Raw genomic sequence first — 15,462 nt, 5'->3', positions numbered from 1 at the left:
GTTCGCGCAGATGCAGATTCGAGTCTTTCTGTTTCAGAGCTTATGTCCATCCCCTATTCCCCGTTGGTCTCGTAGCACGACTTTCAAGGTGGATAAGGCAACTGAAGGCGACCCCTGGCTTAAGGTCAACCCATGCCGATCTTGCTATTGGTTTTTAGCGGCAAGCCAGACGAGAAAAGTGTTCCGGATTCGGCTCGGCTCAATAACTACCAGGCTAAACTATCGGCGCCGCAGTTTTTGCCTTACGGTCGACAACTTTATTCGCTGCTCAGGAGCATTTCTAACAGATTCTGACGCTATGAAGGAGGCTGGATAGCCACTGCGGGCCTTGGTTGACCCCCTTGATGATTTGCCGAGGCCTTTTGTTCTGTTGGCTATGAGTCCTCCTCCCGAAGGCAACTTATTCTGTCCCTCCCAAGGGAGTCATAGGAATTCCTGTGCCACAACATTGTCGATAGTTGTCTGGTGGCAGCAGACATGGTGTATTACTAGTTCCAGATGGAGTGTGTCCGGCGCGATCTTTCGGTAGAGGATGCCCCTTCCACCCAGGTTCAGTCTTGAAACGATAGGGCCCAGAAACTCACCAATCCTGACTTGAAAACAATCGTCGAAATTAGGTTCCGGTGCAGCACAAGCACAGCATGTTCGGAAGGTAGTATGTTCAACATGCCTCGCAACCTGAAGTTGTTCCCCTGATGACTTTTTGCGAGCTCCTACCGGTCCAACTGTGACGGCGTCCGGCCCATGAGTGTGTTCACCAGCTGCCACAATGCCCCCCATAGCGCGGCTCAAACCGCAGTCAACCGTTGGTGCACTGCGGTTACGTGCATATCCGTCACCACAGGCCGAAACCATACGTCTTCCTGGCTGTCCAGCCTGCTTACACTTACGTCTTAGCCTTCCATATCCCCTTCGTTTGTACATTCCGCCACAGCAGACTAAGAGCTCCGTATGAAATTGGCCTGCTCCCGAGATCCTTAATCAGGCTCCCTGTCAGACAACCGTTCTGCTGGAGAACCCCTGGATGCAAGGGGGCTTGAACTGCCGCTTTCTTGGCAAATCTTGCAGGACTTTCAAGGTTGATCAAGATATGGACGTCGGTTTGGTCTTGTCAAATGTGGTCCGGATGGCAAACGCTCATCAGCCGGCATCTTCCTCAAACACCTCGGCTGGACATGCTCGGGTTGAGCGCCCGTTCGGTTGTCCTGCCGAAGAGGTCAACCAAGGATGAGACATTTCCGGCTCCGATGGACGGTCAAGGGAACCTGAGCAAACGTGACCTTGGTTAAGCTTCTTCTGACTGTTTCACCACACTTAAACCTCGGGGCGCTGGGTACCACCTAACACCTCGGACCAGCAGTTCGGACTGTGGTGCTTCGGGGATTTGGAATGCACTACGGCGGCAGACTTCCTCCCGTCTTCCGTTCCGTTGTTTGGGGAGTTCCAGGAGGAAGCAAGCTTGCGTCTACCCCTTGGTGTTCTGCTGTGTTTCTGTTCTTGCTCTTTGTGCCTTCTCTGTTTGACATTATCCCTGCAAGCTGTCCGTGTAAATTTTCCCTGGGCCACTTCCCCACCACAAGACGGGCACTCTACACCGACACGTTGACGTGTCGCTCCATTACATCACCTCCAGGCCTGTTGTGAGCCCTTCTTGCTGTGCACAGCCTGCTGCCGTGCCATCATCCGTGTAGGATGTGCTTGGAATTCCCGGGATAAGCCTTCAGCTGCCGCTGAGCATGACCGAGCAACAGGCATCTACAACCTCACGATGTGCCAGATGGCTGCTGAGGACGTCCTAACTGACCGCCGTACACCCTACTCTGTTCGTGGACTGGACCCTCTGTCAGTCCCTGACGGCATCTGCCCTTTGGCGGCCCGTCTTTCTGGCTGCGTGAACCCTCCCAAAGAACATGGGAAACCCAGTCATAACAAACGCACCGGAACCTGCGGTGTGTATTCCAGACACCGCTTAGATTCCAGTGTTGTTCCCTTTTAAGTGTATCCTCATTCAACCATACTTGGTCTGAGAAGACTTCGTGCGATGACCTTGTTTCACTCTTTAAGGCACGGGTAGTTAGTTGGTTTCTGAAAGAACTACACCTTCCGTTTGTCCTTATTTGTCAATCCATCTCCCCTGGTTGGGTTAATTTACCCTTGAGCCCCTGAGGTTCTGGGTCAGTGTTGGGTATGGCTTCATCAGCAGCCGTACGCTACTGCTTTCCTACTGACCTCGAATCTCTCACTACACATTCTCGACATCCTCAAACAACCATACCGTTGTCTTTAGATCTCCTCAGGAGACTCTGCGATGGAGTCTCATTTATTGCCATATCTCTGGTGGCCCAGCTTCTGATAGCAGGCATCCAGCTGGGTTTAGATGCAGAAAACATCGATTTCCCTGCTTCGATTTTGGCCATGGCGGTCGTCTTCGTGATTTTCTCGGTGATTGGTGCCATCATTCCGGGTGTCGAGAATTGGTATTGGAGATGGTTAAAACGGCCAGTGAGTCCTGTAGTGTTCTTAGTTGTATGTAGGAGGAAACTGATCTCGTGTAGACCGATCTCTTAAACCGCCACATGTCAATCGGCTTCATTGTCCCTGTTGTCATGATATGCCGGGGCCCAATCTCTGACGGTGGCACAATTGGAATGGTTATCATTTGCTTCGGTGAGTTGGATCTGTGATTTGTTTAGCTGAGGAGTCGCTGACATGTTGAAGTAATTATGAATTTTCTCAACACTCTCTTGGCATATATCATCACGCTCCCTCTCCAATACTTGATGATACGCCATGACCCCATGTTCGGAGCCGACGGCTCTCCTGATCCCGAGAAAGGGATAAGCTCACAGTCCGCGAGCATTCGAACACCGGCTCGATCTATCAGCGAGAATTCAGCCATGGATAGCTCTATAGCCCTTGGTTTTTCAACCCCAGGAGGTGTGACGCCTCTTGAGAAGTCGACCCAGGAAGTAGTTCGTTTTCGAACAAGGATATTACAATTCTTACTGCTTTGGGCACTTAACAACCCACTACTCGTTCTTTTCTCTCTGCTAACCGTGGTTGTTGGCCTGCCTTTGCGACTGGCCACCAAGAACGACGTTGCCCTCGCTACACCCTTGCTGTTTTCTATCTGGCTGACAACACTAGCAATCCAATCAGCTATCAAATCCCCATCTTCAATCCTTCCATGCTGGCTTCGGACCCTCCTCTCCGGTCTGCTCAACCCCGTCCTCTGGACTTCTCTCTCCATGATAGCCTACCTCCTCCTCGACAGTTCCCTGAGCCACCGTCCGCTCCCCACAATGCTCGACACCTTCCAAACTAACAACACCCTTATCACAATCCTCAACCATCAACCCAATCATTCCCCCTCCGAATCCCCAGCAAGCCCCAAAACCCTCCTCGCGGCAGGCGATCTGGCCACAACTCTCCTCAACTCCGGCCTCGTGGCCTGGGGCCTCAAGCTTTACGAGCACCGGTCCCATCTTATTTCCCGCGCGGGGCTCTCTGTGTTCACGGTCTCGTCCCTCCTCGCGATAAGCAATGTGACGCTGGGGCCCCTCTTCGCGTCCCAAGCGCTGCACATGCGCCCGGCGGCAAGGGCAATCGCGTTCGCGGCACGGAGTGTCACGATCGCCCTGGGGGATCCGGTGATGGGTATGTTAGGCGGAGATCAGGGGCTGAGCGCGGCGATGGTGGTAGTGAGTGGGATTGGGTATCAGATGGGGCTGGGGTTTGGGATGGGGGCGTGGGTTGAGAGGTGGGTGAGGAGATGGATGAGTGCGAGGATTGGAAAGAGCCAGGGTAATCAGTCAGCTGTGGGGAGGGAAAATCAGCGTGGGGGGAATGAGGCGCAGCCTGCTCGGTCACAAGAAGGGGAGCAAGATGTTGAGGATGAGGCTGCGGCCTCGAGGAGGCGGGTAAATGACCCCATGACTGTTGCTGCGGGCGTCACGGTCGGAGTTAACGCGGCAGCCATGGGGACAGCATACTTGTACGAGGCGAAGAGTGATGCAGCGCCGCATGCGGCGTTATCCATGATGGCATTTGGGATTATGATGGTTGTGTTTGCGAGCATACCTCCGCTTGCGCAAAGGATTGTGAGGGCAGTTCAGGGGGGTTGAGTACAAATGGACAGCCTATGGAATTGTACATTCAGTCATCAGGACAGTATCATATCGAGCCGTGCCTACGGAATTGTTTTTTTTTTTTTTTTTTTTTTTAGGGTAAGGCAGCTTGACGATGCATCTGGATAGTCATTTTGGACGGAGATACCTGTCATGAGGAGCAAGCAGAGAAGGATTTGGCATTATTTGTTTGGGATCATAACATCAGAAATAGATCACAAAGTGCAAAAACAAGGTCGGCAGCAAGCTTCTGGTTCTGAGCCGCAATACTGGGGTTATGCTTTGTCCAGTTGAATGCCCCGAACACGGCTTCAACTGTGCTGTGGGACTCAATCGGTCTGAGTCTCTTGTCATATAAGCTCACTCCTATACCGCAATGTTTACTTGGTAATGATAGTGTTTGTAGGACTGGAAAGGGCATTGCCTGGATCATGCTAAGCCATGCTAGCGGTCAAACGCAATAGCTCATGGATGCCTGCACGGCGAAGCAGTTTTCATCATGATCATCGTCTTCGTATCGTTTCCGTAACTGTGGCCTGCCAAAACGCTTGAAAGATTCGCGCGAAATAGAACTTTGTGTCGTATTTTCGTACACCTTCTCTCAATTCACTCTACTCGAGCCTAGTTTCCTTAGTGTCAGCATGCAAACTACTGAGATAGCCGGATCAAAGTGGGAATAGCTCACCTCTCGATCAAGTGATACCCACTCGCCGTCTCGACCACATCCGAGATCTCGCCGACTTTCAGAGCAAACGCAGCCTCTTCGAACTCGGGCTGCATCTCACCGCGCCCAAAGAAACCCAGATCACCGTACTTCCGCGCGCTACTGCAATCCGACTCAGTCAATGCCAGCTGGCCGAGAGAGATCTCTCCCTTCTTGATGCGCTCCTGATAGGCCTTGATGATCTCGAGCGCTTGCGCCTTCGTGCGTGTGATCTTAGCCTCGCGCCACGAAGCCGGACGGCGGCTCTCTTCGTGCTTCACTAGCAGGTGCGCGCAGCGAATCTTGCCAGCACGGTCATTCGCATTGTAAGCAGGGGCCTGGGGTGCTGGGGGCCTGGCGACACTGTGGTAAGTTGCCATGTAGGTCTTCAGCTTCTCGGTGTCGGTGCCCGGGGGCGGCTCCCAGCGCGAGTTCTTGTCGGCTGTGTTGAAGTAGTAGGGCAGGCCCTTGCTCTGGCTCATGCGGACCTCCCAGTTAGGAGGGAGGCCTGTCTGGGGCTGTCGGGGCGATAATCGTTAGCATGATGGCGCAGACAAAGTCAAAAGTGGGAATTAAGAAGACATCTGCGTGGGAGAACGCTCACATTCACTTCCGCCATGGCGAGTGTGGTGTGCTCAATGTTTTAAGTCGAGACCGTGTAGCGCACTAACTCGATTGAAGTCGAAGAAGCTCACGTCGGTCACTGGGCGCTGGACGAGCTGCGGGGTTCGACACGGAAATTGGTAATCCGTAATCCGTGAACCGGCTGCTCCAGGCGTCCAGGGTCCGGATGGAGGGCAGGCAGTGCAGTTTCAAAAAGAGCTTGCTGACGTCCAGTGCCAAGTCCTCCGATCGAGCAGGAATGAGGTCAGATGGGGTTGCACCGGGGAAGAGACCGATGGTTTAAGACCTTGGGGTGATGCGGAGTGCGTGCAGCTGAAGGGGTGCAACGACTCCAGCAAGCCATTGGATGTCAAAGGCGGGGTGATGTCTGCCAGTTGGTGGGGGAGATGCACTGTGGTGGGGGCGGGTCCCTGGGGCCTGCACGCCGGTTTCCAGGGAAGCGCCGGTGGAAGACCCCTGGCCAGCGTCAGGTTCCGCGCCGACAACTAGATGTCAGCACCAAACCGTCGGATTTGTTCGTTGGTGAGCCAGGAGAAAGCAGTCAATATACTCATGCAGGAACAAACGAGCTCTGGTTGACTCCTAGAACCTGACCAGTGATTACATGAACCTATTCATGCTATAAACTCTTGACTACGTAAACTTCTTGCATCGACACGCTTACAGAGCCTCTCGGCAGGCTTGCTGTGGTTGCATTAGGTAAATTACGTAGCGTACATTCTAGGTCCGAGACAGCCAACGATCTGCAGGGAAATCCAGCAAATTCCGTATCAACCAGTTCTATTTGTGTCAAGTAAAGATCCAGACCAATACCGTGTAAATCACTAAAAATGGCTAATGATGCGACAAGTTTCTTTGGGCTTTGGTTAGCAGCTCATTGTGCTGTCAACATCCCGTTTGGGTCCTCTTGAGGTTGGTCGGCCTGAGACCCAAGAACTCTCAGCAAATAAGCCTGGACTACGGGAACGGCAACGACGCCGATCACAGCCCACCGCGGCGGTTGACAAGGCCACAAATGGCAACACGCCAAGTGCGCAGGCTGCGCCAAGGGGCACGGACCAGGAAATGCACCCAGCAGCGATCCACGTGGGACCCGCCTTGCGCGCCGCGAGCCACATCACCTCAGCGATGAGATCGAAACAGGGCTGCCAGCCCACTGTTGCGATCAGGGTCACGGTTCCGGGACCGCATGCTTCACATGGAACAAGGCAACTGCCCACATTCTCGCTAGCGCCCCGATTCCTTTGCTGTTTTCCCTTTAAGAGGCAGCAGAGATCAGATTTTCTCCAGATAACCAGTCACAAAATTTCCCTCCAGAACCTACAAGTTCTCTTCCGCAGTACGATTACTCCCCGAGTGAAACCACCACACATCATCCATCAAGGTTTCCCTGAACAGAGCGTCGCCGCATATTTCACTACCATTCCCATAACTTCGCAAAAATATCAGTTCGCCGTACTGACCGCGGGTTTGCTACCTCACAAGCCACACACAAGCCTCAACCAAGCCGACCTTTTCCTGCCATCCCTTCTTGACAGGATTTGAACAGGTCATCCCAACGAGAAACCGACTCATCATCCCCGCATCCCCCGGTACTTCTACCGACCTTAAAGCAACGAGCCCATCGGCTGCTTAGTCGACTTCCTGATTTTTAATTTTCATCGACCGCCTTTCCGACTCGACTACAAGGCGAGAAACAAGAAGGCTAAATGTCGTCACCGGCTGCCAATACCAACGGCGCTCATGGCAAGAAGCCGCTTGAGCAGATCACTTTCCGCTTCTGTTCTGAGTGCAGCAACATGCTGTATCCCAAGGAGAACGAAGACGAGCGCAAGTTGATGTTCACCTGCCGGACTTGTAACTATAGCGAGGAGGCGACATCGATGTGCATCTACCGCAACGTCCTCAACAACGCCGTCGGCGAGACCGCCGGCGTCACTCAAGACGTCAGCAGTGATCCTACGGTGGGTAGCCCCTCGTCTTCTACTCTTTCTACTACGCTTGCTCCTGCTTCAATTTCCTCTCCCGCATCCTCCAAGCCCTCTGAGGGTGGCTCTGTCGGTTGCTGCTATTCATGCGGCCGCATGATTATGTGTGAGCGTTGCGGCCTTCGCTTGGCTGTCCTTCCTGTTGATGAAGACGACAACGATATGGCCATTCCTCCGCTGTTCACAACCTCTAATGATGGCGACGCTGTGCTGTCCCCTGTCTACCAACAAGATGAGGTAGAGATTCAGCCTTGGTCGCACAGCATCGACACACTTGTCAACTATGTCGCGCGCAGCCAGGGCTTCTTCGGAGATTTGGAGGATATAGAAGGAGGGGAAGAGGTTGAGGAAGAGGTGGTCGAGATCGAGAATCCGGAAGAGAAGACGGCAGTGGACCAGCCTTTGGGCGCCTTCTGAGATTTCTGTGGAGATTGCCCTGGTCTGATGGGTCCAGCTTAAGCCGGATAGTTTACATGATACCCTCTTTTACGACGATACGACTATGTTCATGACTGCCCGGCATATCTTGATACCGACTTTCGATTTCGTTCTTCCTTTTTTTTCCCTGGGAGTACCGGCATCATGGGTCACGGATTACCAGCATTGGCATGTGTCAAGGCGGCACTGTGAATGGCGTTCCGGATTCTTCCAATGGGTTTAATGGGAATATGATCATGGGGGTGGCATATTTCTCTTGTTGGGAAGATACCACGGCAACCTTGCTGACACGTTTCTTGTCTGGTGTAGCTGCCGAGGTCGAGCAAGACGTGCCCTGCCTGCGGCCACCAAGAAGCCGTTTTCTTCCAGTCACAGCAGCGCAGTGCTGAAACCGGAATGGTAAGTAGATTTCACCTCACGAAGCTCCATCAGCGCTAACAGCACCAGAAACTCTTCTACGTGTGCTGCGAGTGTGGTAATATCTTCAATTAGTTCTGCTTCGGTTAGTATGCTTGCATCTGGGTGTTGGGTTTCGAGGCTTTTCTTTTCTGCACATAATGGAGTTCAGCGATCTCGGCGATAGGACGAGGATAGATACTTGGACCGGATAGGTAAAACAGGGTTTGCGGTTTCGCAGATGTTTCCCGTCAGGACCAATACATTTGCTTCGTTCAGTAATCATCAAGGGATTCCATATGGATTCTACTTGTGATGTTTTCCGAGATTCATAGCGCATTGTATATGTACATGTAGTATACATGACGCCTAATTACGCCGTTCCAATGGCGAGCCGTCTTTCAACATGCTCATGGTATCAGATTCCACCGCTCACACGCGCAGACAATGACTTCCTTCAAATCGAACCTCTCACTTGCCGACCAGACTCGGCCGCCCATTCCTGACCTCGATTACGCTTGCATGGGTGCCATGCTGAGAATCTTGCTCCACTTTTTCTTCTTCAGCTCCTGACCCACGACGCCGTTGATGCGGGTGCCGATGGGATCACCAGACTTGTTGATCAGCACGCAGGCATTGTCGTCGAACCGAATGACGCTGCCATCTCTTCTCTGGACGGGTTGCCTGGTCCGGACAACGACGGCGTGCCGGATATCACCACGCTTGACCTTGGCACCCGAAGTACCGGCCATGCCCTCGGCACCAGCACCACGCTGCTTCTGCACAACAACGACGATCCGGTCGCCTGCATGTGGAAAGAGAGGAATAGTTAGCTCGGAAGAGGGCGAAAGGGGAGCTCGGTTGTCGCTAGCAGGCGTGCGTACCGATCGAGGCATGTCTCTTCTGGCCGACAATCATGGCGCATTCGACAAGGGCGGCGCCCGAGTTGTCGATACAGTTAAGCATCGTCTGCACATACGGTCAACAACGGCACCCACGCCAAACCTATATTAGGTAAAAAGTGAAAACAGACCTTTAGTTGGATCATCTTGACTCTGTATTTGACACGCCGTCTACCTCACTGTTGATCTCGCGCCAAAAAGAGCTGGTGGAAGACTCCCAGGGGCCCCGTCTCCTGCAACGGCCAGGCTTCGCTCCACGGCCACAACGCCGGCCCGCAAAATTGCTCGAGGCAAGGCTGACGGGTCGGGAAGGCTGGATTACATAAGCAGAGTCTGATGGGCCAATCATGATAAGCGCTGCACGAACCTCTGCTCCAAAACCGCCTGACCAATCAAGACCCGAGCGCAAATCGTGTAGTCGCATGGGGTCCTTCATGCCCGGGCGCCAGCCCCCTCTTCAATTTCCACGGCAACAAGCACATGTAAAAGACGGAGTCGACCCGAAGTTTCATGCCTCTGGAATGCACCTTCCAGCACTGTCCATTGAACGACTGCGGTTTTCATAAGGTCGTTATCGACATGCGAATTGAAAAATCGTCTTCCTCAGTCCCTTTCAGACACTTAACCAGTCGACTTTGAGCCCTCTGACAAACTCCTGAAAGCTTGCGATCGCACTGTACGGGCCCGAGAACCTTGTCGGCCACCGTTGCCTGAGTGACGGTATCGATTCGATTTTAGGAGTTGTGATTGAAGGGTGTTGCGACTCAACTCAGCCTTTTGTCACTCCACTTCTTTCCTTCTCGCCAATTGATCTCACAATTGCGCAGCACCAGTTCTGTGATTGAATAGGCCACGCCAATTTCTCTTGCTACTGTCGTGCGCGCAATCGGCTATTCGCGACCAGCCGTGCAACGCACGCTTGTTCATCCAATATTCTAATCCGACTTTAGAAGCGCACTACGCTCATCCTTTTTCCAACGTGGAAATTGGCTTCGTCAGCTGAAAGTCTATTCGTATGAACTTCATCCACTCATTCATTCATTTTCCCTTGGATTCTGCAGTACCAGACCTTTAACTTCGCTCATTTTCTCTAACCGTCGCCTACTTTGACGACCGGCGAAGTGCTGTCGGCCTTCAAATCTTTCTGCGGTTATACAAACTGTCATCTCCTAGCCTTCGGGTTTCACCAAGCCTTCTCATTACACCGCTCAATTATAACTCTCGGTCCAGCATCCTTGTTACAATGGCACCTCGTGCGTCAACTTCAAGCAAGAAGAAGCACCAGCTCACGCTGGCTCAATTGGCGGCATACGATGACATCTTGACCGATGCACTTGTCGATCATGTAGGTTTTCTATCTCTGGAATATCGCTAATGGCAAAGCTGATTAAAATGGTTTACAGACGTATTATTGGACGACAGTGCCTAAAAACCGCACGTCCTATCATCCGTCACGGGGCATCCGGGAGGAAGAAATTACCAAAATCCTCCGAGATCATGTCATCGTCGATCCAAACCTCGACCTTGCTGAGCAGAAGCTGCTCGAAACACCAGGTTTGAAGAAGGTATACAGCGCGCTGAAGACCCCCGAGGAAAAGAAGGACTTCAGAGACCATCTGAGACGGTACATGTCAATCTACCTGCCTGACTGTCCATTCGAGGTAAATGCGACGAATCGCTACACCATCGTCACCTTCGAGGCGTGCGTGACGGCGCGCCGTTTCATCAAGAAGAACGAAACTATCAAGTACCTCTCCGGCACCCAAGTCACCGTGACCCCCGAGGAAGAGAGAGAAATGGCGCTCCGAAAGAAGGACTTTAGTCTCATTGTAAGCAGCCGCAGTAAGTCAACCAGCCTCTTCATGGGGCCGGCTCGGTTCGCAAACCACGACTGCAACGCCAATGCTCGGCTTGTTACTCGCGGACCGGCAGGCATTGAGATCGTGGCCTGCCGGGACATCGAGGTCGGCGAGGAGATCACTGTCACCTATGGTGACAATTATTTTGGTGAGAACAACTGCGAATGTCTCTGTGCCACGTGCGAAAAGAACCTCGCCAATGGCTGGAAGCCGCTGGATGGCACAGTTATAGTGCAGAGGAGCATCGAGGAGGACGCCCAGGGGTACTCGCTCCGCCGACGGAGGAGAGATGATAGTGCTACAGGCCTAGCGTCTCGCACTTCATCGGTCACCCCCGATATCCGCCCCCGCATTAAGAGAACGCGGAGCCAAAAGAATTTAGCCGGCCGTGCGCCGATGACCGCGTCAGTCGAGCCCGGGTCGCGATTGCTGAGCCCCTCGAGCGCCAGGAAGCGGGTCAGAGATCTCGCCCCCTTGAGCTCTCCGCCGAATACGCCGGCGAAGAAGCTCAAGACACGCCACTCCGGCGTTGAACCCATTAGCATGGACGTCGACTCCTCTCGGGACAGCTCGGAGACCGACAACTGCGCCAGTCCGCTGTCCCTGGCCAACGATAACGGCGACACAACAGGCGCAACTTCCCCCGACCCCGCCATCTTGACCCCTGAGTTCTCACCACACAAACATAAGGCCCAAGGCGGCAGCAGTGGAAGCTACAATAGTGATATTGAGTCCCAGCCGCTCCCGGAGCCTGTGTCACCGATGTGGGAGTCATCTACAAAGGAAGAGTCATCCGAGACTACCTCAACAGGCTCGAAAGAATGGATGGAGCAAAAAGTGCGAGACTCCGAAGCCACGGCCACGAAACAGAAGAACCAAGAACCACAACAATCGTCCCCGCCGAAACGTTGCCAAAAGAAGAAATCACTACCACCACAACCCCCATCACCTCCACGCAGACCCCGTATCCCAGGCGACTACACCCTGACGCCATTACTCCTTTCCGAACCCGAGACTGCTTGGATTTATTGTACCAACTGCAATGAAGCATTCGTCCAGCGTGATGCCTATTTCACTAAGGCCAACTGCCCCCGCTGCGAGCGCCATTCCAAGCTGTACGGGTACGTTTGGCCAAAGACTATGCCCTCGGGCAAAAATGATAAGGAAGAGAGAGTTTTAGATCATAGGACCATTAACAGGTACCTGGGTCCCGAAGAAGAGGCCAGGGCAAGAGGCCGCAAGGGCTGGAGAGAGAGGCTTGCCGAGAAGAAGGCCCGTGAGTCTATGTCGTCTACGCGGGATGATGAGGATATGGAGGAGAGGGGCAGGAAGAGGGTGAGGACTCCTTGAGCTTTGATTCCAGGAAATGGTCCCAGCTGAGAGCTAGCTACGGGCATGTAACGTTGTACATATCAGCCATTTGGAGTGTGAGATATACCGGAGTTTGACGGACTGCTCGATAGGCATTGCATTGCTCAATTACTAAGCACTTGTTATGATATCTCTTAAAGTCTAATTGATAATCACCGACTTGCCGTCCTGGACAGAGAATCTTCATCAGTTTTCTTTCCGCCTTATGTAATAATCTCACATGCTCACATTGAAAATACGTAATATCACATTCCAAGACGGGCGGATCGCCTGCCAAGCCTTAGGGGGGTTCAAACTCCCTCCTGGGCACCCCGGAAACCGCTGTGCAGTTGGGGAGCTCCAAGCTTGTTTGTTGCCCGCCTGCCCGTCGTTCCGCTCTCTCAAACCTTTTGATATTCCCACAACAATGGGCAACATGGGGAGAGCTGTCGCAGACCTGCGAAACGCCTTTTGTTGGCGTATCGGCACAAAACTGTTGCATCCCAATGCAGTTCTCGTCTTCTGATCTTCTCATCTACCCAACTGATTACGCTCAGCGCATCGCTGTACCTTTTCCCGGACTAATTCGTCTTTAAGCTCCCCCGTCGCTGCGTGCTTGTGACCAGTTGATTTTCCTTATCGTCTGGAGTTTTCGCATCTTCAGTCGCGCCCTTCGTCGCATCCGTTCCATGTTGTTAATTTTGGTCCCTTCACGTCAATTGCGCCGATTCCGACCCGATTGAAGCAGTTTTCGTTCAACAAACTAATCAGCAAAAATGGCGGACAACTCCAACGATGAGATGATCGTGGACACCCCGGCCGCCATTCAGGCCAGCAACGCCGCCGCGGGCAACGTCGAGATGGCCGAGAGCGGCGCTGCTGTCGCAGCCTCTGAGAATGCGGCTGGTAACCCCGAGGGTTCCACAGCTGAGGCCAGCGGTACAGCGGAGGATCCAGAGTCGCTAGTCAAACTGTCGCTGTGATGCCGCCGCGTATCAGTTTTGCGCAGTACCTGAGCAGCCCGATTGTTACCCTGCTAATTGGTCGGGAGAAAATAAGACTATTCTGACGGCGCACCAAGCGCTGCTGGTGCAGAGCCCGTTCTTTGCTGAGGCTTGCGCCGAGTTCACGGACGATGGAAGCGTATGTTTCCCGAAATGCCAGCTCTGTCGGAAGCACAAAGACTGACGAAGGTTCTGCACAGCCACGCCAGATCGAGCTTCCAGGAGAGGATATCAACGCAATAGGCTGCTTTTTCGAGTTCCTCTACACGGGCGAGTACTTCCCCAAGAAGATTCCCGGCCAGCGGCAACTGGAGCGGCACCCGTCAATCCCCGAGAGGTCATCCTTACGGGCGAGCTGCTCCTCAAGCATGCTAAGGTCTATACTCTTGCGGAGAAGTTCGGCATGATGAATCTCAAGAACCTGGCCTCGTCCAGGATCCACTGCGTCAACTCAACCGCCAAGGGCGAGATTGCCTACGCCCGCTACGTCTATTAATACACTTCGCCCGACGACATGGCTATCCGCGGCCCTGTCGCCAACTTCTGGGCCCTGCGCAGCCACACCCTGCGTATCGAGGCCGAGGAGGAGTTCCGCAGTCTCTGCTTGGAGTTCCCTCAGTTCGGTTACGACGTGCTTAGTACGTTTCCCTTCAGCATTTCTTTCGCGTCTGTACCATTTTGTTAACCCATTATCCCTCCAGCCCGCGTCCTTGACGAGAAGCTCAAGCGCGAACGCAACGAGAAGCTGCATCCCAGCAGCAGCAGTGTCGCCACGCCTGGCAGCTCCCGCAAGAGGCTTCTGTTCCATTGATTGGTTGGGTTGAGTCTGGGTTACTTCGATCATATCTGCTGATCTTAGGCCATCAACATATAAGCACCCAGACACTCACATGCTGGGCACATAAATCTCAAACAGAAGCCAGATTGTGAGGGATATCTAATGCGTCACATAGATCTGGACATGAAATCGGCGTTGAACTCTTCTGACTCCCTAATGGCAGGATCTGGTTTGGGCCAGAAGGACTTGGCCGCTGGTGCCATACGGCCACAACCTTGTGTGTATATGGGCTTGTATCAATGTCACGGCTTCAGCGGGTTGCTAGTGAACACGTAGTCTTGTTGCTGGCTGATTGTGTGCTCGTTCACGAATCGACCCGCCTGCCGACTGTGTCTTCTTGGACCAAAGACGTTGATGTCTTCCTCTGAGATGTAGGAAGACAAAGGATCAAGGTTTGAGTTCATAGAACTACGCTATCTTAGGTTTTAGCTCTTTGCCCTAGACAGTACCAAGTAGTCAAGATAGAATAACAGGTATTACAAGCTTATATTGCAACGGATTCAGAGGCCATCGGTCTCATTCTCCCGAATCCTCATCGGACGAGCACTTGATCAGTTAACCACCAATCGCCCAACATTTTTCGCAGTCGCAATAACCTCGCTCTCGTTTCCATCAACGAACTCAATCTTCGCTCTCAGCTGATACTCACCCTTGTCGTCGATCCTCAGTTCCATCGTATGAAACGTAATGTCCTCTCCAACGATCTCACCCGATTCATTTGTTACTGGTTGAATGTTCCTCGGTCCCGACAAAGCAGACTGGCCATCTTTCAACGATCTGCCACCATCTGCTACCAGCATGGCCACCATGCTCCCTCCCATGCTCCTGTACTCGCTACTTCGATCGATGATAGCCTTTACGGTGAATCCCCGAATGGGCACGCCCCGTTGGAAGGGTCCTTTGGAGGGCAAGTTTACCTCTTTGATGGTGACACCAGTTTTGACATTCCTTGTCTCCGCCGACATGGTGAATTGACAAAGTCAGAGTCGAAGAACGATGCTAGAGACTGGAGAGTGTGAGTAGTACTCCAGAGAACAAAAGTGTTCCGTAAGCTGAGTTATCAATACCATCTTTTGCAAACAGCGAGCTGGTTATATATACTTTCTGCTACCTCTCACACCAAGTACTCTCAGACCTCATCACGCATTCCCACTAGAAAAATAACAACGTGAGATCAACTCGACGCTCAAAAACGCCAGTTGTCAATCTTGTGTTTCCATCACATATCTTGTC

The 15,462-nt window shown here is 52.9% G+C and overlaps 8 protein-coding genes across 8 annotated transcripts; 5 read left to right on the top strand and 3 right to left on the bottom strand.

Moving 5' to 3' along the window:
- Positions 1–3,302: 3,302 nt before the first annotated feature.
- On the top strand, positions 3,303–4,124 carry CTHT_0021770 (uncharacterized protein; the record flags this gene model as incomplete). The annotated part of the gene is made up of 1 exon (XM_006692583.1): positions 3,303–4,124. The coding sequence occupies one exon, from the start codon at positions 3,303–3,305 to the stop codon at positions 4,122–4,124; it is 822 nt and encodes a 273-aa protein (XP_006692646.1).
- A 614-nt stretch (positions 4,125–4,738) lies between these two features.
- Positions 4,739–5,449, bottom strand: CTHT_0021760 (peptidyl-prolyl cis/trans isomerase-like protein; the record flags this gene model as incomplete). The annotated part of the gene is made up of 3 exons (XM_006692582.1): positions 4,739–4,748; positions 4,813–5,348; positions 5,435–5,449. 3 exons carry the CDS (start codon positions 5,447–5,449, stop codon positions 4,739–4,741), a joined length of 561 nt encoding a protein of 186 aa, XP_006692645.1.
- Positions 5,450–7,163: 1,714 nt separating this feature from the next.
- Positions 7,164–7,859, top strand: CTHT_0021750 (uncharacterized protein; the record flags this gene model as incomplete). The annotated part of the gene is made up of 1 exon (XM_006692581.1): positions 7,164–7,859. One exon carries the CDS (start codon positions 7,164–7,166, stop codon positions 7,857–7,859), a length of 696 nt encoding a protein of 231 aa, XP_006692644.1.
- Positions 7,860–8,788: 929 nt separating this feature from the next.
- Positions 8,789–9,324, bottom strand: CTHT_0021740 (mitochondrial 54S ribosomal protein uL14m; the record flags this gene model as incomplete). The annotated part of the gene is made up of 3 exons (XM_006692580.1): positions 8,789–9,081; positions 9,161–9,245; positions 9,310–9,324. The coding sequence occupies 3 exons, from the start codon at positions 9,322–9,324 to the stop codon at positions 8,789–8,791; spliced, it is 393 nt and encodes a 130-aa protein (XP_006692643.1).
- Positions 9,325–10,421: 1,097 nt separating this feature from the next.
- On the top strand, positions 10,422–12,387 carry CTHT_0021730 (methyltransferase-like protein; the record flags this gene model as incomplete). Its single annotated transcript, XM_006692579.1, has 3 exons — positions 10,422–10,523; positions 10,582–12,158; positions 12,237–12,387. 3 exons carry the CDS (start codon positions 10,422–10,424, stop codon positions 12,385–12,387), a joined length of 1,830 nt encoding a protein of 609 aa, XP_006692642.1.
- A 776-nt stretch (positions 12,388–13,163) lies between these two features.
- Positions 13,164–13,887, top strand: CTHT_0021720 (uncharacterized protein; the record flags this gene model as incomplete). The annotated part of the gene is made up of 4 exons (XM_006692578.1): positions 13,164–13,326; positions 13,397–13,530; positions 13,592–13,728; positions 13,827–13,887. The coding sequence occupies 4 exons, from the start codon at positions 13,164–13,166 to the stop codon at positions 13,885–13,887; spliced, it is 495 nt and encodes a 164-aa protein (XP_006692641.1).
- Positions 13,888–13,905: 18 nt separating this feature from the next.
- On the top strand, positions 13,906–14,202 carry CTHT_0021710 (uncharacterized protein; the record flags this gene model as incomplete). The annotated part of the gene is made up of 2 exons (XM_006692577.1): positions 13,906–14,029; positions 14,093–14,202. The coding sequence occupies 2 exons, from the start codon at positions 13,906–13,908 to the stop codon at positions 14,200–14,202; spliced, it is 234 nt and encodes a 77-aa protein (XP_006692640.1).
- Positions 14,203–14,780: 578 nt separating this feature from the next.
- On the bottom strand, positions 14,781–15,194 carry CTHT_0021700 (uncharacterized protein; the record flags this gene model as incomplete). Its single annotated transcript, XM_006692576.1, has 1 exon — positions 14,781–15,194. The coding sequence occupies one exon, from the start codon at positions 15,192–15,194 to the stop codon at positions 14,781–14,783; it is 414 nt and encodes a 137-aa protein (XP_006692639.1).
- Positions 15,195–15,462: the final 268 nt, after the last annotated feature.

The sequence above is a fragment of the Thermochaetoides thermophila genome, assembly GCF_000221225.1.
Source record: "Thermochaetoides thermophila DSM 1495 unplaced genomic scaffold scf7180000011816, whole genome shotgun sequence".
Taxonomy (NCBI): domain Eukaryota; kingdom Fungi; phylum Ascomycota; class Sordariomycetes; order Sordariales; family Chaetomiaceae; genus Thermochaetoides; species Thermochaetoides thermophila.
The sequence above is the reverse complement of the archived record's forward strand: the minus strand, read 5'-3'. Positions and strand labels throughout refer to the sequence as shown.